Here is a 24,556-nt window from a genome sequence, read left to right on the forward strand (position 1 = left end):
CATCAAAGGTCCTTTTCCTCACAAAAGAAGACAGAAGAGATGCCGGCTGCGTGAACAAGTGGATTAAGGTGAGTTAAAAAAATTTTTATTTTTTTTTAACCCCTCCAGCCCTATTGTACTATGCATTCTGTATTCAGAATGCTATTATTTCCCCTTATAACCATGTTATAAAGAAAAATAATACATTCTACACAACCTTGAACCCAAACCTGAACTTCTGTGAAGAAGTTCGGGTCTGGGTACCACATTCAGTTTTTTATCACGCGCGTGCAAAACGCATTGCACCCGCGCAATAAAAACTGAACAACGGAACGCAATCGCAGTCAAAACTTAGGGCTCATGCACACGACAGTATTTTGCGTTCAGTATACTGGACGTTTTTTGAGTTCAGTATACTGAACATATACTGAACTATTCATTTCAATGGTTCAGCAAAAAATACTGAAGTGTCTCCATGTGCATTCCGTTTCAGTATTTCCGTATCTTCGTGCCGTGAAAAGATAGAACATGTCCTATTCTTGTCCGCAAATCATGGTGCTTGGCTCCATTCAAGTCAATGGGTCCGCAAAAAAAACTGAACACATACGGAAATGCATCCGTATGATTTCCGTATCCGTTCCCTTTTTGCTGAACCATCTATTGAAAATGTTATGCCCAGCCCAATTTTTTCTATGTAATTACTGTATACTGTTTATGGCATACGGAAAAACGGAACAGAAAAACGGAAAGAAAACGGAGACACAACGGAAACAAAAAACAGAACAACGGATCCGTAAAAAACGGACCGTAAAACACTGAAGAAGCAATACTGTCGTGTGCATGAGCCCTTACTGCAATTGGGTACCTACTCGCGCGGGTTTGCCGCAATGCACCGGGACGCATTCGGACCTAATCCGGACACGCTCGTGTGAAAGAGGCCTTAGAAGCATTTCCTTGTAATAAACTCTGCTAATGCCTGTATCAAACAGCACTTGCACCCTAATAAGAACGGTTTGCTGGAATTACAGAGCTGTGTAATGGCAATTTGGGTGCCCAGTCAGTGCAGCAAGGTGTAATAGGATTGTTCCTATTACCCAGGCTGTAACCTCCCCTACTGAACCCTGTTCTACATAAATGCTGTGGAATGATTCCTCCCTATCCTTCTCCTACACCTTGAATAATCTTTCCCTGCACTTGTAAATCATTTGCACAATGAAGTCTTTCCTAGCACTGTCCCTAGGGCCTGCTGATGTCTCTCCCTGTACTAAGTACCCTGGAAAATGTCCGAATCCAAGAAGGCTGAGGCTAATTATTTTTCCTGAAATTCGGATCGAATTCTACTTAATCAGCTTCAATTTGTTCATCTCTAATTACGGTATTTGTCCTGTGTAGTTATCATTATACTATACCGTTATACAATGGAAAAACAAGCAGGATTCATCTATAGCCCCATCTTCATGAAAGCAGCACAGAGTGTAGGCGGTAGAACACACAATGAGAATATTGCTGGGATGAAGGGTTGCCTAAATAGGTGCAGGACTTTCTAGGAGATTCTTGGCTGGCTTCCTGTTATTTATATTTGATCCTTGGCAGCTTCGGTACGTGTCTGATAAGGATTGCTGGACAAGGGTTGTCATCTCCTGCAAAGACACAGCTCCATAGGTTTATTTGCTTTGGGATAATTCTCTATGTACAAAAGCAATGCAATACTGAGACATCCTGTAGGACAGATGATTGCAACCTCTGCTTCTGAGAACACCAGCGTCTCCTCGAGGCAGCCAAAGAGCAAAGATCCAGGAGCATCTGAGCAAGAAGTACATATATCTTGTAAGGGGTCACAGGCTGAGGTTACATAGTGGTAGGAGCAGGGTCCAGCAGCAAGACAGAATATATTAGGAGAGGAGTGTGCTGATCTTGTGAGAGGTGACATGAGTTACACAGTGGAAGGAGAAGAGTTCTGTTGCAGAACAGAGTATTTTAGTATAAAAGTTTGCTGATCATTTGATAGGTCTGACTCTTAGACTAAAGTTCTCCACAAGCATTAGTCTATTGTTGGCCACATTCTCAGTTTTTGGGACCAGTCAACAATCATGTGTTTGGGGTTCTCCTAGAAGAGAAGGATTTCTCTCAAGATTTCAATGCCGGATCCCTTTGTTCTCTCAGGAGATAAGCCACCCCCAGAGTTGTCTGGCAGCTTTCTCATCTCTCTCCAATGAAAAAACATACATTCTCAGCCGAACTAAGCATGTGCATTGTCCAACTGTTATAGCAGTGGTTCCCCTGCTAACGGGTTTTTATGTGCAATTTTGATGTGTATGGCTGAAAAGAGACTGTTGCCAGAAAACTCCTTACTGTGGGCTTATCATAACCTTTAATGTCCTGCAAGAACGTCTGTGTGGCAAAAGAACTGCATGGTGGACATGGGCAAAAGCTTAAAGGGGATATGTCTGGGTTCAGCTGCATCAAAGGTTGAGAACTGTGAACTTACAATGTCACTGACATTACTTGCTGTCAGTGAGTGGACTCCTGTACTGTACAAATAAATTGTTGCTAACCAGCCTACAATGGGTTAACTCAGAATTTTTGCTGCACCATTGCTGTGGTGAACACCCCGCTAAGGCCCCTTTCACACGAGCGAGTTTTCTGTGCAGGTGCAATGCGTGACGTGAACGCATAGCACCCGCGCTGAATCCTGACCCATTCATTTCAATGAGGCTGTGTACATGAGCGTTTTTCTTTTTCACGCATTAGTTCTGCGTTGTGTGAAAAACGCAGCATGTTCTATATTCTGCATTTTTCACTCAGCCCTGGCCCCATAGAAGTGAATGGGGCGTCAGCGAAAAACGTTCAGATGCATTGCATTTTTCACTGATGGTTGCTAAGAGATGTTGTTTGTAAACCTTCCGTTTTTTATCACACACGTGAAAAACACATCAAAACGCATTGCACCAGCGCAGAAAAAACTGAACACAATCGCAGACAAAACTGACTGAACTTGCTTGCAAAATGGTGCGAGTTTCCCTGAACACATCCGGACCTAATCCGTCACGCCTGAGTGAAAGAGGCCTAACCCTGGGTTCACACCTGAGCGTTCGCGATGGAGCGCTCTGTATGCGCAATTGTACGGGCGTTTACAATCTCGCATACAGAGACATGCGAACGCCCATTGTCGCGCGTTCCCGAAAGTCTATGTAAGGGAACGCGCGACAAAACGCCCCAAAGAAGCTCAAGAACTTTTTGGAGCGTCGGGCGTTTTACAGCGCGATCGTATGCGCTGTAAAACGCCCAGGTGAGAACCATTCCCATAGGGAATCATTGGTTTCTCCCTGTTGAACGTTTTACAGCGCGTAGGAACGTGCTGTAAAACGCTCAGGTGTGAACTTAGGGTTAAGGTGGGAAAACAAAGGTGCCACGCCTTTATAAAAGCACAAAAAGAATTCTTTGCTGTGCCACCATAGACTTTCCATTATGCCTGTTATGTCTGTTTGGCCCAGTTACCACTCTGCTAATGCAAGTAAACCTAGGAGGTGGACCAAACCATTGCGGAGTCAGTGCTAGAGAAGCAGTCTGTCGAACTCCGAAACGGAAATGGAAGGTGTAGAGACCACCACGTACAAGGAGATTAACATCTCAAATGCGTGAGCCGCCAGATGTAAAACCAAGTTGGAGCATTATGAGACTATTATGAGTGATCCTAGATTTTCAATCCAGCTGGGACAGATATACAGTACCACTGACTGCTACACCCGCTTCTCCCCAACTGACTTCTTAATTTGCTTCAGCTATGGTTGCTTTTGAGGGACCATCTCCAAGCCATACTGGAAATGCAACAGAGACTAGAAAAATCTGGCCAGAACATGCCAGGCATCAGAAGGTTTGTCAGGAGGAATGGATGAAACACCTGCTGGGCTGGCACATCCCCTGGATGGTGCCTTGAGCTAAAAAGAAGACGGGGAAAAGGGGTATTCTCTATGCTAAGCCAAGGGTACAGCTTCTTCTTGTATGTTTCCAACAGGGTAGATTGGTTTGTGAACTAACATTCGTTGAGCCATTCCAACCTCCTGGAGATTATGTGTGATCTGTACTCTGGGGAAAGCGTGAAATTTACTCCTGCCATCAAAAGGCGTTATCCAGCCTTTGTGGGAGTTTAGATCCTTAGCACCAGAGCAATGGGAAGAAGCCAGTGCAGAGATAAATGGATGGCTCCCTCCAGCCAGTATGACTTTTGTGCACTCAACCACCAGATCACTACCTGGTCCCCTGTCTGCAGAAGATGACACCAACCATGAGTAAGCCAGTAAGGCCATGCAAAAAGGGATAAAGACCCTACACTTAAATAAATAGTGATAGTTCCTCAAACCACTTCAGAGCCTCCCCTTGTCCATCTTTAAAAGACTATGTTGTTTATTCCTCAATTAAAATCCAAGTTGTGCCAATTGCACCATCTTCCCCAAACCTAAGGTGCATGCAACATTTAAGAACTTGTGCCCAAAGGAGAACTTTCTAACCCTAAGGACCTCTGTGTTCCTTTACCAAGCAACGTTTAATAATTGGAAACAGAGAAAGACGTTGTATCCATTAAGCTTGATGCCTAAAAAAAGACTTTGTGCGAAGAGCCTTCTAGTAATTGCAGCCATTGTGCTAATTTCCCAGTATGAGACTTTTTACACCAAAGCCTTCTGTAATGGACAAAGATAGACTTTCTCCTGTGAAGGTAGATATCACCAACTACTTTTAATGGCCATCACCCCTGACCACTCAGTGCCGTGCGGCAAATATTATGGGGGAGATTTATCAAACTGGTGTAAAGGAAGACTGGCTTAGTTGCCCATAGCAACCAATCAGATTTCACCTTTCATTTTTCATTTGGAAAATGGTAGGTGAAATCTGATTGGTTGCTATGGGCAACTAAGCCAGTTTTTCCTTTACACCAGTTTTTCATAAATCTACCCCTATGTCTTTATATTGCTGTGCATGTTCTGTGTATGTTTTGCGTCAAAAAGAAACTGATTGGAATAAGGGTTAAATTCAATAGTAATGTAATGTCGATATGTGCATGTATGCTTGCTTTTCTCTTTCAGGTCATGTCAAGAGTGCACCGAGGCTTGTTTTAAAGAAGGAGGGTATACATTGACCCACTTCTATGGCAAATTGATTTTTATTTGCAATTTTAATACTTATTCTGTACATATACGTGTATGGGTGAATCGTGAGCGATAGGTTGGTCAGCAGAAGGTGTATGGGCACGATAATGCCTGTTTCACACTTGTGTTGTTAATTCCGGTATTGAGATCTGGCAGAAGATCTCAAAACCGGAATTAAACGGATCCGTTTTGATTTTGCACATCAGGATGCATCCGTTCCGTTAGGATGCAGTTGTGTGAAATCAAAATGGAACAAACTGGATCCGTCACTATATACATTGAAAGTCAATGGGTGACGGAGACGTTTTTTTAAGATCCTAAAAAAACGGATCCAGCCCCATTGACTTACATCGTTTTTAGTGACGGATCCGGTTTGTTCCGTTTCGATGACCGGAGACAAAACAGAATGCTGACGAAAAGGAAGGCACCCTGAACGGATCTCTTTCCATTCAGAATGCATGAGGTCTAAACTGAAATGTTTTTTTTCCTCTGCCGGATGTCAACACCGGAAAACAACAATGCAAGTGTGAAACAGGCCTAAGAGCTCATGCACACAAACATTTTATATTTTCTTTCTGTGTCCATTCCGTTTTTTTGCAGACCTTATGCGGAACCATTCATTTCAATGGGTCCGCAAAAAACAACAAAAAAAACCCGAAAGTTACAACGTGTGCATTCCGTTTCTGTATGTCTGTATTTCCCGTTCTGCAAAAAAATAGAACATGTCCTATTATTATCCGCCTTACGGACAAGGACAGTACTGTTCTATTAGGGGCCAGCTGTTTGGCAAAATACGGAATGCACACGGACGTCATCCCTATTTTTGTGGATCCATTTTTTGCGATCCCCAAAATACATAAGCCCTAAGGCCTCTTTCACACGGGAGTCATGTTTTTGGCCCGGATAAGATGCAGGTGCGTTGTGGGAAAATGCACAATTTTTCTGCGCGAGTGCAAAACATTGTAATGCGTTTTGCACGCACGTGAGAAAAATCGGCATGTTTGGTACCCAGACCCGAACCCGTATTTCTTCACAGAAGTTCAGGTTTGGGTTCGGTGTTGTGTAGATTTTATTATTTTCCCTTATAACATGGTTATAAGGGAAAATAATAGCATTCTTAATACAGAATGCATAGTACAATAGGGCTGGAGGGGTTAAAAAATAATTTAACTCACCTTAATCCACTTGTTCGCACAGCCCGGCTTCTCTTCTGTCTTCTTCTTGAAGGAATAGGACCTTTGATGACATCACTGCACTCATCACATGGTCTATCACATGATCCAGCACCATGGTGATGGCTCATGTGACGGACCATGTGATGACCGCAGTGACGTCACCACAGGTCCTTTTCCTCCTGCACAGCAAAGAAGAAGACAGAAGAGATGCCAGGCTGCGCGAACAAGTGGATTAAGGGGAGTTAAATTATTTTTTAACCCCTCCAGCCCTATTGTACTATGCATTCTGTATTAAGAATGCTATTATTTTCCCTTATAACCATGTTATAAGGGAAAATAATAATGATCGGATCCCCATCCCGATCGTCTCCTAGCAACTGTGCGTGAAAATCGCACCGCATCCGCACTTGCTTGCGGATGCTTGCTATTTTCACGCAGCCCCATTCACTTCTATGGGGCCTGCGTTGCGTGGAAAACGCACAAAGCACAAAGAGGAGCATGCTGCGATTTTCACGCAACGCACGAGTGATACTTGAAAATCACCGCTCATGTGCACAGCCCCATAGAAATGAATGGGTCCGTGTGAAAGGGGCCTAAGAGTTACACAATGATTCGAAGTAGGGTTCTCCACAAAGCACAAAGGATTTCAAGAGAGAGGTGTACTGATCTTATAGGACAAAGATCGGCAACCTTCGGCACTCCAGGTGTTGTGAAACTACAACTCCCAGCATGCTCAATTCACTTCTGTGGGAGTTCAGCCAAGCAAGTGTGCATGATGGGAGATATAGTTTCACAACAGCTGGAGTGCCAAAGGTTGCTGACCCCTGTTATAGGAGATGACCGAGTGAGAGTTAGGGCTCATTCACACGACCGTGGTTCTGTTCCACTTCAATGGGGCCGCAAAAGATGCGGACAGCACTCTGTGTGCTGTCCGCATCCGTTGCTCCATTCCGTGGCCCCGCAAAAATTATAGATCATGTCCTATTCTTGTCCGTTTTGTGGACATGAATAAGCATTTCTATAATGGGCCGTCCGTTCTGTTACGCAAATTGCGAAAGGCACACGGGCGGCATCCGTGTTTTGCAGATCCGCAAAACACGGCACATTCATGTGAACGAGCCCTTACAAGCAGGATCTCTCAGCAGCACATATTTTAGGCATAGAGTGTTCTGGAGGTCATAGATTGAGATATACATAGTGGAAGTAGTGCAGTCTTCAGAAGAATAGTGCGATTTTTTATGTCTTTGAGGGAATCTGTGATGAGAGTCAAGTTGCGATCAAGGAGTCAATGTGAGAGGAAGGGCTGAAGTATAATTCATATACAGAGATTTGGATCCCACGATAAAAATAATGAGAATTTTAATACAAAAGGATACGGGAACGATCTTCTGAAGGACACCCCCTCCCCCTATGGCTCTTTAGAGCACGTGCAGCTGCCCTGCGAATGGCCACAATGTATTCCATATGACATTGTCGCCACTTTTTGTACGTGGACCTTTCTCAGCGCGGGGACTTTAATGCGAACCTGGGAGGCTACATTTTAGGAGACATCTGGAGATGCTGAATATGTGAGGTAACCTTGCTCACAGCCACAATCTATTTTTGCAGAGCGCTCCCTAACTCTGACAGCTGTTTTGTTTCGGATCTGGCCGGTGGCAGAGAAAAGCAAATTAGGCGTTCACTGAAATCTGTTGCCACCCTGGGGCGAATGTTTTCAGAATGAAACGCTAGTTTACCAGTCCTTAGAATTCATTCTGAAATTCAAAGGAGATGGGCGCCAGAATGAGGTGTGGACCACCTATAGGCTTTACTTGTCGGGGGGGGGGGGGTCTGCTTTTATGTCTGCAACGATTTTTCTGAATGTCCTTGAAGAGATGGCAGCTGTGGCAGCAGGAAGCCCATTGTCCGTGATGGTCGGGCTACCCATAGAGAAGGCAAAGAAGTTTTTTTTAACCATCTCTGTCATCTCCATCACCACATACACAGTGCTAAATGAGTATGCCGCTTCCTGCTCCGGGTCTGGCGATCACGTGATCGCTGACGTCTGGCGAGTGGTGAACTCCTGTGCGCCTGCATCTTATCAGACCCAGATCAGCTCTGTCTTGAGGCATCAGAAAAGGAACACAATTTGAAAACGTATTTTAACCTCCTAAAGCTTTATTCACACGTCAGTGTTTCACGGACGCGTGCTGTACATGTTCTCCGCGGACAGCACACGTCCCCATTCATTTGAATGTGTGTATTCACACATCAGTGTTTTAGCACGGCCAGTGTTTTCAGCACGGATGCATGTCCTATCTTGGCCCGTGTTCCCGGATCCCTCACGCCCATTATAGTCTATGGGTCCGTGAAAACCACGGATGCCATCCGGGTTGCATCCGTGTTTCACAGATCATTAAGAAGAGATGCTTTGAAAATTATTTTTCAGCTGTTCAGTGTCAGCGAAACACGGATGCAACACGGACTGAAAGAAAAACGGAGACACGGACCCAACAAGGATCATTCACGGACAGCTTCACAGATGCATTACGGATTTGAGCACAGACATGGACGTGTGAATAAGGCTTAAAGGGGTTATCCCATCTTAGACAATGGGGGCATATCGCAAGGATATGCCCCCATTGTCTGATAGGTGCGGATCCCACCTCTGGGACCCGCACCTACAATGAGAACGGAGCCGGGGAGAGTTGTGGCTGGAGGACCCCGGGTTTCCCAGGGTCCGAACACCACCAGGCACAGCTCCCCGCCTCTCCCATTGAAGTGAATGGGAGCGCACCGCACATGCGCGGCCAACGCTCCCATTCATTTCTATGGGGCCGACGGAAATAGCAGAGCCAGCGCTCTGCTATTTTCGGCGGCTCCATAGAAATGAACGGAGGGCGGCTGCGCATGCGCAGTGCGCCCTCCTCCACTTTCTCTGCTCCGTTCTCCTTATAGGTGCGGGTCCCAGCGGTGGGACCCGCACCTATCAGACAATGGGGGCATATCCTTGCGATATACCCCCATTGTCTAAGATGGGATAACCCCTTTAACAGTCCTGTTAAAATTGGAAAAACCCTCTGTAAACTTCCTTATGTTAAAATTAGAAAATCAATAAAAATCATTTAAAAAGAAAAAATTAGAAAAAATTGGAAAACCCTCCTAAAAATGTCTCTTTTATTGTACATTTTTTGCATGTGTTTGCAGTAAATCTTGTTGGCACACAATTGAAGGGACACAATTGCATTTTTAACCCCTTAGGGCTCATGCAGAAGAGATAACACTCAAGAGTGCGCATTGCTCCGTTTCATGGCCCCGCAAAAAAGAATATAACATGTCCTATTGTCCATTTTGAGGACAAGAATAGGCATTTCTATGATAGGCCACCTATTTCATTCAGCAAATTGCAGAGCGCACATGGGCAGCATCCGTGTTTTGTGGATCCACAATTTGCGGACTGCAAAACACGGCATGGCATTTGCATGTAGCCTAATAGTGATATCTCCTGTTTATCTTGGACAAATGCTGTCATTTAGTCTTGTCTGACATTTGACATTTGGTCTTGTTTTAAAGCGTGGAATGTCATCTTTTAAACAAGACCAGTTGCATGTTTCTAGCTGCCACCATTCATAAGAGATCAGCAACTAAAGAAGGCCTCTCCCCTCCACCTCTGTCCGAGCTCAACTCGGACAGAACAGTTAAGTGCTTTTCCCACAGCCCGAGCTGAGTTCCCAAGAACAGTTACCGTATTTTTCGCCGTATAAGACGCACTTTTTCTCCCCCCAAAATGGGGGGAAAATGCCCCTGCGTCTTATACGGCGAATGCTGTCAATTTTACATCGCAAGCTGCGATGTAAAGCGAGCGGGGACTCGGGGAGGGACTGGGAGGAGGAGCTGGGGCCGGCAATAGCGGCGGGGCGGTGCAGTCACTGTACTATAGCCCCACCCCGCCGCTATACTAATATAATATGTCATATTCAATTAATGGTTATTAAATATGCCCCTTTATGCCTAATAGTACCTTAAATCCTTAGCGCTTCAGTAGTATGCAGGCCGGGCGGGCGGCAGCGTAACTCCCTGATGTCACGTGCCTGCGCCGCCTACTTTATCAATGAAGCAGGCGGCGCAGGCAAGTGACGTCAGTGAGAGACGCGCCGCGCCGGCCGCCTGGCCTGCCGGCATTGTACTGAAACGCTTAGGATTTAAGGTACTATTAGGAATAAAGAGGCATATTTAATAACTATTAATTGAATAAGACATATTATATTAGTATACTGGAGCGGCGAGGGATCTGTGGATGGCACAGTTATGGGCTGGGAGGGTCTGTGGATGACACATGTATAACAGTGCCATCCACAGATTCCCCCCCCTGTAACAGTGCAAGCCACAGATCCCCCCATAAGTGTCCGTCATCCACAGTTCCCCCAATAACAGTGTCCGTCATCCACAGATCCCCCCATAACAGTGTCCGTCATCCACAGATCCCCCCATAACAGTGTCCGTCATCCACAGATCACCCCATAACAGTGTCCGTCATCCACAGATCCCCAGTAATAGTGCCATCCACAGACCACCATTAGTTCCAAAGACACAGCACACCTTTTGGTTAAAAATATTTTTTTTCTTATTTTCCTCCCCAAAAACCTAGGTGCGTCTTATACGCCGATGCGTCTTATACAGCGAAAAATACGCTAGGTGGTTAATTACATTTTATGCTACTAAAAGAAATTTGAAAAAAAAAACTTGAAAATACTATTTTTTTCTTTTTTACAAAAAAAAATGCTATAATGAAAATGACATCAAAATAAAGCCTTATGTACCATAAAAAAGACACAAAAAAATAGTTTCTATAACTGAATGAAAACAGTTAGGCCCCTTTCACACGGGCGAGTTTTCCGTGCAGGTGCGATGCGTGCGGTGAATGTATTGCACCCGCACTGAATCCTGACCCATTCATTTCTATGGGGCTGTGCACATGAGCGGTGATTTTCACGCATCACTTGTGCGTTGAGTGAAAATCGCAGCATGCTCTATATTGTCCGATTTTTACGCGACGCAGGCCCCATAGAAGTGAATGGGAAGCGTGAAAATCGCATAGCATCCGCAATCAAGTACGGATGCGGTGCGATTTTCATGCACGGTTGCTAGGAGACGATCGGGATGGAGACCCGATCCTTATTATTTTCCCTTATAACATGGTTATAAGGGAAAATAATAGCATTCTGAATACAGAATGCAAAGTAAAACAGCGTAAAACAGTGGGGTTAAAAAAATAAAAAAATTTTTTTAACTCACCTTAGTCCACTTGATCGCAAAGCCGGCATCTCCTTGTGTCTCCTCTGCGCTGAACAGGACCTGGGGTGAGCTGCTGCATTAAATACCGGTTTAAGGACCTTTGATGACGTCACTCCGGTCATCACATGGTCTTTTACCATGGTGAATCACCATGGTAAAAGATCATGTGACGTACCATGTGATGACCGGAGTGACGTCATCAAAGGTCATTAACCGGTATTTAATGCAGCAGCTCACCCCAGGTCCTGTTCAGCGCAGAGGAGACACAAGGAGATGCCGGCTTCGCGATCAAGTGGACTAAGGTGAGTTAAATTTTTTTTTACATTTTTTTAACCCCTCTAGCGCTGTTTTACTTTGCATTCTGTATTCAGAATGCTATTATTTTCCCTTATAACCATGTTATAAGGGAAAATAATACAATCTTCAGAACATCAATCCCAAGCCCGAACTTCTGTGAAGAAGTTCGGGTTTGGGTACCAAACATGCGCGATTTTTCTCACGCGAGTGCAACGCATGACAATGTTTTGCACTTGCGCGGGAAAATGCGCGATTTTCCCGCGCGAGTGCAAAACATTGTCATGCGTTGCACTCGCGTGAGAAAAATCGCGCATGTTTGGTACCCAAACCCGAACTTCTTCATAGAAGTTCGGGCTTGGGATTGATGTTCTGAAGATTGTATTATTTTCCCTTATAACATGGTTATAAGGGAAAATAATAGCATTCTGAATACAGAATGCATAGCAAACCAGCGCTAGAGGGGTTAAAAAAAAATAAAAAAAAATTTAACTCACCTTAGTCCACTTGATCGCGAAGATGGCATCTCCTTGTGTCTCCTCTGCGCTGAGCGGCTGAACAGGACCTGGGCTGAGCTGCTCCATTAAATACGGGTTAAGGACCTTCGATGACGTCACTCCGGTCATCACATGGTACGTCACATGATCTTTTACCATGGTGATTCACCATGGTAAAAGACCATGTGATGACTGGAGTGACGTCATCGAAGGTCCTTAAGCGATATTTAATGGAGCAGCTCAGCCCAGGTCCTGTTCAGCCGCTCAGCGCAGAGGAGACACAAGGAGATGCCAGCTTCGCGATCAAGTGGACTAAGGTGAGTTAAAATATTTTTTTTTTTTAACCCCTCTAGCGCTGGTTTGCTATGCATTCTGTATTCAGAATGCTATTATTTTCCCTTATAACCATGTTATAAGGGAAAATAATAATGATCGGGTCTCCATCCCGATCGTCTCCTAGCAACCGTGCGTGAAAATCGCATGGCATCCGTACTTGCTTGCGGATGCCATCCGATTTTCACACACCCCATTCATTTCTATGGGGCCTGCGTCACGTCGAAATCGGACAATATAGAGCATGCTGCGACTTCAACTGAACGCACAAGTGATGCGTTAAAAACAACGCTCATGTGCACAGCCCCATAGAAATGAATGGGTCAGGATTTAGTGCGGGTGCCATACGTTCGCCGCACGGATCGCACCCGCACGGAAAACTCGCCCGTGTGAAAGGGGCCTTACAGCTTTCGAGGCCATATGTGTTAAAGAAATAAAAAAAAGTGGTCAGAAAGGGGGCTAGTTTGAGTAAATTAACTAACCTTCAGAACAGAAGAAGAGCTACACGGAAACCATCAACAAGCAGGTTAACCAGCAGTGTATATTTACCCATTCCTCCCAATCACCTCACCCATTTTTTTGCAGTTGTCCCAAGAAAATAACATTAAAGGGGTGGAGAGTATGCAAAACAGGTTTTGTGGTTGTTCTTCATTGGGCTGGGTTGGGGCTGATATGCTGGGAAGTATGCTTTCACTTGGGACAGATTCCTGCCCTATCCTTATTACTACACTCATTGAAGAAGAAAAAATGACACACCCAGATAGACATCAGCATGCAGTTATGTCTCAAGAAGATATGTAAATTATTTTACAGGTCTGGTCTGATTAGACACTGGATCTTGGCGTAAAAGGGCATCCCCCACTGCCCTATAAAATATCTCTCAGAAGCTACTTTTGGGTAGGGTACCTCTTGGTGAGAGATCATTGACTGCTCAAAGGCATTTTACTTAGTTAATACATTTTGAAGGTGCATCATTGGATTGAGAGAAGCTGGGCGGTTGTTTCAATAAATGATCTGCTATATAGGCCATTCTGACCTAGTTGTTGGGAGCAGAGCAGCTTTTTCTTACCCTTATGACAAGCTTTATACTCCAGTCACATCTAAAGCTGCATTCACACGCCATATCTTATATTAGTCACATCCAGAGCTGTCTTTATATATTTCTGTAATTATTACATGTCTAAATGTATTATTCTATCACATATCTCACTGTGTGATGTCATCACCATTTGGTTTGTGGCCCTGGTGTAGTTTTCGCACCCTTCGCCCGCAACTCGATTTATGACATTCCTGTAAGACAGAAGACCAGAGCGAATCATTTTATTGAGACATAAACTGTGTGGTAATCCTGCGTGGCAAAGTGTGCACCAAGAGACCCAGAGCCAAGGATGCAGCGGACGCACCCGGGTCGCTAATATTGATTGTCACTAGCGGTGTAATCCACTTGGAGCATTAAAGGTTACGTGACCCGTATACGGTTCGATATCCCCCACAGCTCGGACACAGCAGTTCATTAATTCAACTGAATTACTCATGGATCATAATGAGTTTAATGCAGAAATTGCTACGTCCTGGAATTCGACCAACATTTAAAGTGACAGTTACATCAATGCAGAATGTAGAACGTTCATCAGCGTCCATTATAGTCTAATGGAGATTTCCCAGAGCAGCTAGTGAAAATCTCCCCCATTAGGGAGATGAGAACCCATAGAGAATGTACCATGGTGCGGGTGGCTCACACTTGATTTAGCATGGCGCCATCTGAGAACACAACATCACTACAATAAAACTGCTGACACTGTGTATACAAAACTGCACAGTACCATTGTTTTCTATGATTTAATTGTCTCTAAGTTTCTGTTGTGTAGGTACTGGTGGTGACAGCATCATCTCGTTGGACATAATTCTCAGTACTTGTACTAATTCTATAGTTTCTCTATTTTTCAGTCTGTGACCGTTTTCTGCTTTTCTGCCTGCAGATTTATCAGAGGTGTTGGTTAGTATTCAAGAAAGCTTCCAGTAAAGGTCCAAAGCGGCTGGAGAAGTTTTCCGACGAGCGAGCTGCGTACTTCAGATGTTACCATAAGGTAGATATGGATGAAGCAGAGACAACAGGTCCATGTTTGTTTGCACACTGGGAAATAGTATAGCATATTATTGTACTTAACCACTCCAGGACCGCCGTACGCAGGATTGCGTCCTGCCGGCGTCCCTGCTCTTCTGGGTGGACGCATATACGCGTCCTCCCGCGAGAGCCGAGATTTCCTGTGAACGCGCGCACACAGGCGCGCGCGCTCACAGGAACGGAAGGTAAGCAAGTGGATCTCCAGCATGCCAGCGGCGATCGCTCGCTGGCAGGCTGGAGATCCGAATTTTTTAACCCCTAACAGGTATATTAGACGCTGTTTTGATAACAGCGTCTAATATACCTCCTACCTGGTCCTCTGGTGGTCCCTTTTGTTAGGATCGACCACCAGAGGACACAGGTAGGTCAGTAAAGTCGCACCAAACACTACACTACACCCCCCCGTCACTTATTAACCCTTTATGAACCCATGATCACCCCATATAAACTCCCTGATCACCCCCCTGTCATTGATCACCCCCCTGTCATTGATCACCCCCCTGTCAGGCTCCGTTCAGACGTCCGTATGATTTTTACGGATCCACGGATACATGGATCGGATCCGCAAAACACATGCGGACGTCTGAATGGAGCCTTACAGGGGGGTGATCAATGACAGGCGGGTGATCACCCATATAGATTCCCTGATCACCCCCTGTCATTGATCACCCCCTGTCATTGATCACCCCCCTGTAAGGCTCCATTCAGACGTCCGTATGATTTTTACGGATCCATGGATACATGGATCGGATCCGCAAAACACATGCGGACGTCTGAATGGAGCCCAAAAAAGTGTGACACATCTGGTATCGCCGTACTCAGGAGAAGTTGGGGAATGTGTTTTGGGGTGTCATTTTACATATACCCATGCTGGGTGAGAAAAATATCTTGGTCAAATGCCAACTTTGTATAAAAAAATTGGAAAAGTTGTCTTTTGCCAAGATATTTCTCTCACCCAGCATGGGTATATGTAAAATGACACCCCAAAACACATTCCCCAACTTCTCCTGAGTACGGCGATACCAGATGTGTCACACTTTTTTGCTGCCAAGGTGGGCAAAGGGGCATATATTCCAAAGTGCACCTTTCGGATTTCACCGGTCATTTTTTACACATTTTGATTGCAAAGTTCTTCTCACACATTTGGGCCCCTAAATTGCCAGGGCAGTATAACTACGCCACAAGTGACCCCATTTTGGAAAGAAGACACCCCAAGGTATTCTGTGAGGGGCATGGCGAGTTCCTAGAATTTTTTATTTTTTGTCGCAAGTTAGTGGAATATGAGACTTTGTAAGAAAAAAATAAAAATAAAAAATCATCATCATTTTCCGCTAACTTGTGACAAAAAATAAAAAGTTCTATGAACTCACTATGCCCATCAGCGAATACCTTAGGGTGTCTACTTTCCGAAATGGGGTCATTTGTGGGGTTTTTCTACTGTTTGGGCATTGTAGAACCTCAGGAATCATGACAGGTGCTGAGAAAGTCAGAGCTGCTTCAAAAAGTGGAAATTCACATTTTTGTACCATAGTTTGTAAACGCTATAACTTTTACCCAAACCATTTTTTTTTTTTGCCCAAACATTTTTTTTTTTATCAAAGACATGTAGAAATATAAATTTAGCGAAAAATTTATATATGGATGTCGTTTTTTTTTGCAAACTTTTACAGCTGAAAGTGAAAAATGTCATTTTTTTGCAAAAAAATCGTTACATTTCCATTAATAACAAAAAAAGTAAAAATGTCAGCAGCAATGAAATACCACCAAATGAAAGCTCTATTAGTGAGAAGAAAAGGAGGTAAAATTCATTTGGGTGGTAAGTTGCATGACCGAGCGATAAACGGTGAAAGTAGTGTAGTGCAGAAGTGTAAAAAGTGCTCTGGTCATGAAGGGGGTTTCAGCTAGCGGGGCTGAAGTGGTTAATGGCAGTATTAGAGTCGTTATATTCTTGTATTTAGGTTATGGTAAGTATATTCTTGGACATAGGAGGCAGTATTATAGTAGTTATAGCCTTGCACATAGGGGGTCAGTATTGTAGTTGATGCCCCATGGGGACATCAAATGGACCCCATGGTGCCCCCAGTAAAAATAATACCCCTATAGTTCCCCTCAGTATAAATAATACCCCTTAGTGACCCCCAGTATAAATAATGCCCCTGTTAGTGCTCCCAGTATCTATATTTGCTCCCCATAGTGCCCCTAGTATAAATAATGCCCCCAGTATATATATTCGCTCCCCATTGTGCCCCCAGTATATACTGTATAATTGCTATAGTAGTTTGTATTGTTGTGTATAAGGGCAGTTTTATAGTAGCTAGATTCCTGTACATAGGAGGAAGTATAATTAGTTATATTATTGTATATAGAAGGTGGATTATAGCGGTTATGTTCTTGTACAAAGGGGCCAGTATTATATTAGTTATATTCCTATTGGGAGCAGTATTATGGTATATGTATTTTTATACATAAGGGTAGTATTATAGAAGAGGATAGTATTCTAGTAATTATATTGTTTTATATAGTGGAATATCATAATAGTTATATTCTTGTACATAGTGGACATTACTACAGTAGTTGTACATATGAGGCAGTATTATACTAGTTCTGTTCTCAGGGCCGGCGTTAGGGGGGGCGAACTGGGCAATTGCCCAGGGCCCTGATCCTGTAAGTAGCCATGCTGAACATCTTGGGACTTGTTCCCAGCTTAGGAGTCCCTGCTGTGACTCCTTGGGAGTCCGTGCTCTAACGCCTATATGGCTGTGTCCATATATAGAGTCAGTGCTATGAACATGAAGGGTGTATCCCCAAGCATTGTCAGTATGCTTGGGGACTTTGTATTTAAAGGGGTTGTCCGGGATAAGAGCTGAACCTGTACACGCCCATAATTTCACCCAGGCAGCCCCCCTGACATGAGCATCAGAGCAGTTTGGGCTCTCCTATGGGCTGCCAGGCGGAGGCTTCCGCCCAGCAGTGTGTTCGGTGATGTCACCAGCTCTGATGGGTGGGTTTTAGCACTGCCCTAGCTGTTTTACAGGCTAGGGCAGTGCTAAAGCCTGCCCATCAGTGCCAGTGATGTCACCGGGCTCACTACTGGGCGGAAGCGTTATAGTAGTAACTCTGTAGTGCTCCCGTAGGGTTCCGATCTGTGCTTCCGTCCTGCACCATTCCGCATCTCCGGATTTGCGGACCCATTGAAGTGAATGGGTCCGCATCCGTGATGCGGAATGCCCAAGGAACGGCACCCGTGTATTGCGGATACGCAAATGCTGTCTGCAATACGGCAACAGGTCGCCTACATTCGTGTGCAGGAGACCTAAAGGCCTAAAATAAAAGCCTCCAACTCCGTATGTCTAAAACTCCAACCATTCAAACTTGGGAGGTATTTTTCCAAAGTTCTATTAACTCTTTTTCTAATCCTATTAATAAAACTAAACTGGTCACCTTTCCAAATAAAGCGTGGAATGATTTCTGAAAAAATGTATGTAACTGTAGGCCCAAAATGAATGTACCCGTATATAACTCAAGTCTACCTTTATTTGATTCAACAAATCTAAGGTTCTAATTTTACCTAAATCATTTTTCCCAGCATGTATAATAAAAACACCCAGCATGGGGTAATGATTGTAGCTCACCTCTCAAGATTGGAATGATTTGCTTCCATCTTAAACCCCTAAAACCCAACCAATATATTGAAACAAATAACGAACCGATACACGTTTTTTGTGCATAATTCCGTTCAGCAGCCCTTCTTTCAGCCCAAAAAATGAAATAATGACCCAGAATCCAAAGGATCAATTGCTTTGAACCTAAAAGAAATCAATTTAAATCACAATATTAAATTAGGCCGAACATATAATTTATGTCTATTAGATTACCAACGTCCAATTTTTTTAATTACTGCATAATTCAATCCCAAATTGGCAGCCACTGTGGCTGCTCCAATGCAAGAAGAATGAGACAAATATTGTTCAGTACACAAATTCAAAGATAATAAACATTTCTTCAATATTGCATTGAATTAGTAAACTGATACTTCTGAACCATCTTCATGAATTAGGTCTAACTTCAAAAAATTCCTTCATTGTCCTAACTTGGACACAAAGGAGATCCTTCTAATGCCTCTAACTTAATCCACGACCCTTTCGCCAATTGATACGGTTTTGATTTTCTAATTAAAAACAATACCACATTACTGTTCAATTTAACATCCTCAAACCTCAACAGTGCCATTGTTCGCTTGTTAGCTGCTGCTGACTCCACTATCCGAAATGTTCCAAAGAATGCTATTACAAATGCTGCTTTAAATAAAATCTCATAAACCGAAAAAGTGCAAAACTTTAGTACTGACACTATGCTACCCAACAAATCAAATGTAATTGGCCGTCTCACATCAGCCCATCTAAGAGACCTCCTAACACCTTTAAGAAACTGCTTCACCACAAATTGATTAGAAAAAGACTGATACCTGCCAATTTGAAAAAGAAGGAAACACCTGAAACAACTTTATGGAAGGCCGAATAGCCCAACCCAGGGATGCCCAACCTGCAGCCCTCCAGCTGTTCTAAAACTACAACTTCCAGTATGCTTGGACAGCCTACAGCTATTAGGGAATGCTGGGAATTGCAGTTTTGCAACAGCTGGAGGGCCGCGGGTTAAGCATCCTTGGCCCAACCCTTCTTCTAAAAAGGAACCTAAAAATTGAAAAAAAAAATTAAATCAAATAGAAAACAAGATACATTCCTGACAGGACAAAATGGATACCACCTCTTCCATGCCACTGAATCTCCATCCCACGTTCGAGGAGCTAAATACTTCAGAATGAACATGTTGATCAAACCCAGATAAGATTCCAAACCTGTTCCAAACATGGAATTCCCACTCTCTCCACTTGTGGCACTAGAGAAAAGAATCTTTCCCACCGTGACCAGGAAAGAGAATCAGCTATATCATTGTCCTTACTTGGAATATATTTAAAGGGAACCTGTCTCCTCCAAAAACCATCCCAAGCCATCAGCAGTACCTGACAGAAGCCAGCAGCGTGTTTCCGACGAATTTTCTTCCTGAAGGCGTAAAACGTTCTTTTATCCTCTGCCGGCGCTCTTCTCTAGTTATGCTTGAAGTCAAGGGAGCAGCGGCCTCCTTGCTTCAAGTCAAGATAACCACGCCCCCTTTCCTGCCCCTTCGCTGTGACTAACAGCCGGCAGTTCGGCTGGGTTTGCCGAACTCTCTGCATGGGGCGCTGCAGAGAGTAGAGGGGGCCGGCATCCCGAGAGAACACGTGTGACGCCGAAACTGGCGAGGCAAGCGCATACATCAAAGGCACCTCGGTCTATCTACTCTCCAAACTCAGAGCTCCCCGGATATACACAAGTATAACCATCTACCTAATCTCTCTCTAATACTTACCAAGTGTTGATAACTAATGACTGTTCAGTAAAAGGAGCGGTGATCACAAATGCTAAATTTGCCAGGGGCAACTACATTATAGCAGGCCTTAATAATAAGGATATAGAGAGATGGATTATTGACGCTGTTGGTTTTAACTTTTTATACATGGTTCATGGATTTTACTATTTTATGGGATCAATTTGTGTCGTATATACATGTTCCTATATACTTTTAGACATACAGTATTTTTCCAGATAAAACACCAGATAAGAGAGTGCCCTCCAATTCCTCATTTTTCTTTTATAATTCTGATATGTGCGTGTGGAGATTTTAACCCTTTAATTGCCGTGAATATTATAACCTTCTAGAAAAAAAAAAAACGACCAACCGGTATGATTCTTGATGCAAACGCCAATAAGCCCAATAAACTTTGTAACTCTCTCAACTGAGTTTTCTTTGCTGAACACATTTTCCTAATTGCTAAAAGTGACTTCTCCACTTTTTCAATAGGAATCCTGAACTCCATGTTGATGTTTTCTTGAGCCAACAGCACACCAAAATACTGACACATCTGCATGAAACTTCCAATAAACGCAAACAATGAACCAAAGAACCAACAAACAAAAAGTCATCTAAATAATGCAAAACACAGGCTAAGCCTAACTCTTTTGTAACAACCCAATGCAAAAAAGAAGAAAAAGTCTCAAAATAGAAGCAAGACCAGGAAAATCCCACCGGAAGACATTTATCAAATAAAAATTGACCATTAAAATGAAAACCCAAAGAATTAAATCCCTCAGGATGTACTGGTAATAAACGCAAAAACAGCCTTAATATCTGCCTTTGCCATAAAACACCCTTTCCCAAAAGAATGCAATAAAGCAACAGCATCATCAAAAGATGTATAAGATACTGATGCCATTTCTTTATCCAACGTATCATTAAGTGATTCCTTTAACGGATAAGATAGGTGATGTATTAATCTAAACTCATTAGGATCCTTTTTAGGAACTAAGCCTAAGGGCTCGTTCACACGAACGTGTGATGCCCGTTGCCGTATTGCGGACCGCACTTGCAGATCCGCAATACACGGGCACCATTCCGTGGCCATTCCGCATCACGGATGCGGACCCATTAATTTCAATGGGTCCACAAATCCAGATATGTGGAACGGTGTGGAACGGAAGAATGGAACGGAACACTACAGAAGTACTACGGAGTGCTTTCTGGGGTTCCGTTCCGTGCTTCTGCCCCGCAAAAAGAGAACTTGCTCTATCTTTTTGCGGAACGGAGGGATCACGGACCCATTCAAGTGAATGGGTCTGCGATCCCTATGCACCTGCCCCACGTACGGTGCCCGTGCATTGCGGACCGTAATTTGCGGTCCATAGCACGGGCACGGGCTTAACATGTTCATGTGAACGAGCCCTAAAGGTGATATCCTAAAATCAGAAAAAGGTGGGACATTAAATGGGCCAGCAATCCTACCTTCTTTTAATTCTTTAACAATCTTTTGCTCAACTATATCCATATGCCGTCTAACTGGCAAATTATCAAAGATTATACGACCTTTACCTGTAAACCTGGGAACATAAAACCCACAAGAAAATCCGCTATGAATTATTTCCGCCTTCAGACGGTCTGAAAACAATTCTAGCCATGGCAACATTTTTTCCCATTTCACTGGCGTCTGAGCTTTTAATAAAATCTCCACTGTTTTGGATTTGCAAGGTTGTTTGATTTGATTTTTTAAAGCATCGAAACATAGGATGCGGACCAGCACAAAAAGAACACTCATGGCGGTATCTACAATTACTCAGCCATTTACAGGCTGATTCATTATATGCAAAACAAACTCCTTTTTCAATATTAGGGCCAGACACCAATGAATTACTTGGTTTAGCCTGGAAACCCATTCGCTGTGACAACATCAGGCTAAGCCAAAGGCCAACATCTTTAGATCCCCAATTTAAATTGCTGTGCACCGCCAACCTCTGGCGGAAGGTTTATAATATGAAAACCATGTAAGGCCACCAAAATTCCGGTATGCCTCTATAAGGCTCCATTCACACGTCCGCAACGTGTTTTGCGGAACCACGGAGCAGCGGATCCGCAAAACACGGAAAGCGGCAATTTGCGGACCGCACATTGCCGGTACTAATAGAATATGCCTGTTCTTGTCCGCAATTGCGGACAAGAATAGGACATGTTCTATTTTCTTGCGTAACGGAAGTGCGGACCCGGAAGTGAAATGAATGGGTCCGCAATTGGGTCCGCAATTGGGGGAAGTGAAATGAATGGGTCCGAAATGAATGGGTCCGCAATTTCGTTCCGCAAAATGCGGAACGAAATTGCGGACGTGTGAATGGAGCCTTATGGAATGCATATGCTGGAACAAACCAACACAAAGCTGCAGATGTTTTGTACAGAAAACCGAGGAATAAATGCAAAAGCCCTGCAGCCAGTTATTAAAAGACCGTGGCGCAAACCTTTTCCTATCCTCTTTATTTAAACCTTCTTTTCATTTTCAAATGACTCTTTGGCGGAAGGAAATAGAGATAAAATATCTACATACTCCTTCCTCCAAATCTTTTCTTTCACAATTTGCAATAAATAAAACCCCAAAGGAGAACCTTCACAGGTCATAGACTCCTTTAGGCAGGTTTCAGATACCCCAACTCTGTTATCTGCTGTTAATTTAGGGTACTTTCACACTTGTGTTAAACTTTTCGGAACTGCCTGCCGGAATCCAACAACGCAAGTGTGAAAGTACCCTTACTCTGCTGATGATCAACCACTGCAGCAGCTAGTAAATCACACAACACTGCTGCAGGCTGATTAACCTGTGTGGGCACCAAAGCTGTAGCCCATTCAGAGAATAGCTTAGCTTAGCTAAGCAGAAGATTACTATTAATATTCCCTATATTGGTGGGCAAAGTAGCATTCTGCCCACATGTCTCCTCACCTAAATCTTGTACTGGGTCCACGATGGCTGTGCTGGAAGCCGGCTGTGGCACTCTACTGAAAACCCCAGACCGCAATCCAGCCCGTCCAGGGGAGGAGCGCCTGCTGCCGCTTCTTCTGTTCACCACTTCTGAAGGGGTTCTTCTCAGCCTCTTTATCCTCTTCGAGGCCCGGCTTGGCTCTTCAGCGCTATGGGAAGCGCTCCCTACTGCAGTTGCTGTCTCTCCCTCAATGACGTTACACCACTATGCGTCGTCACGTGAGCCAACGTGCTGTCCTCAAAGCAGCAACACAGCCATGCCTCTCCTCCTTTTGATTTGGTGCGCACGATTAGTTTCTTTAGGAGATCTTCCATCCGGCCAGTCAGTAGTTCTTTTTCTTTACTGCTCCGCCGGCATCATTTCTCGTTCTCCCTCCCCGACACCACTGGCAGAACACTTTGGCTCTTCTGCCCTGTACCGCCCTGGACTCCACTTCCACTGCTCCAGTCTCCTGCGATATCCACCGCCGCTGCTTCAAACATCAGCGCCGCTACTGTCGTCGCTCCACCTTCTGCCCAGCAATGCCGGAGCTGCTAAAAGCTCTTTTGCTGCTACACCGGCAATCCACTGTATCTTCACACGGCATCTTCTTCTTTCAGGGCTCAGCGACGGACAAGTTCCGGACCCGCTGACCACCTGTATAAATACTCCAAATTCCCTCTACTGGAGCTTGACTGACCAATCACCACCAGGGCAGAATACAGGTACCTCAGCAATAAGTAGGCAACGAAACACCAACCAGAATTGTTCATGACGGGGGTATTGGTTATATTTTGTTCGCCCCTACTACCACCACCTGTTCTCACCTGTTCAGCCCACAACATATACCAATATACCCAACCATCCCCAAAAAGACTCAGACACCTGTTGGAATATATTGGCCACAGCAGCCGTTTATTAATATAAATACAACATAACATAAACCATGAAAATTCCCAACAATGACTCCTCCTAACGGGGGAGGTCCTTGGAGCCCCAAAACCCCCCAGCTGCTGACCCGGGGTGAGCCATTTTGCCTCCAGCCGTGACCCCCAGCTCGGAAGCACCACAGAATGGCCCCCCCCTCAACAGCTGGGCCACCATGGGAGTCCAGCCCCAACCGTGGGGGCCCTCCCAATGTCCTCCAGCTCCACCGTAACCAACTCCAAGGACCCCCCACCGCCAACGCCAACGAGTCCATTACCTCCCCCATAAATAACGAGCGACCGTTATACTTTTCCAGAAATGACACCCACACCTTTAAGTCCGCCCGCAATTCCTTCCCTAGCCGAATGTAGTGACGAGGCGAAACCACACCTGCTGTCGCCCCAGCCAGTCGTCTACAAAAAACCCTACCCATAGG

The 24,556-nt window shown here is 44.4% G+C and overlaps 1 protein-coding gene across 1 annotated transcript in view; it reads left to right on the top strand.

Moving 5' to 3' along the window:
- The window catches only part of DOK5 (docking protein 5), a 142,252-nt gene that overhangs the window by 85,291 nt on the left and 32,405 nt on the right, over window positions 1–24,556 (top strand). Inside the window, exon 2 of the mRNA XM_044298326.1 lies at window positions 14,676–14,783. Coding sequence (XP_044154261.1) covers window positions 14,676–14,783 — 108 coding nt within the window. The remainder of the gene's footprint in view (window positions 1–14,675; window positions 14,784–24,556) is intronic.

The sequence above is a fragment of the Bufo gargarizans genome, chromosome 6 (assembly GCF_014858855.1).
Source record: "Bufo gargarizans isolate SCDJY-AF-19 chromosome 6, ASM1485885v1, whole genome shotgun sequence".
Classification (NCBI taxonomy): domain Eukaryota; kingdom Metazoa; phylum Chordata; class Amphibia; order Anura; family Bufonidae; genus Bufo; species Bufo gargarizans.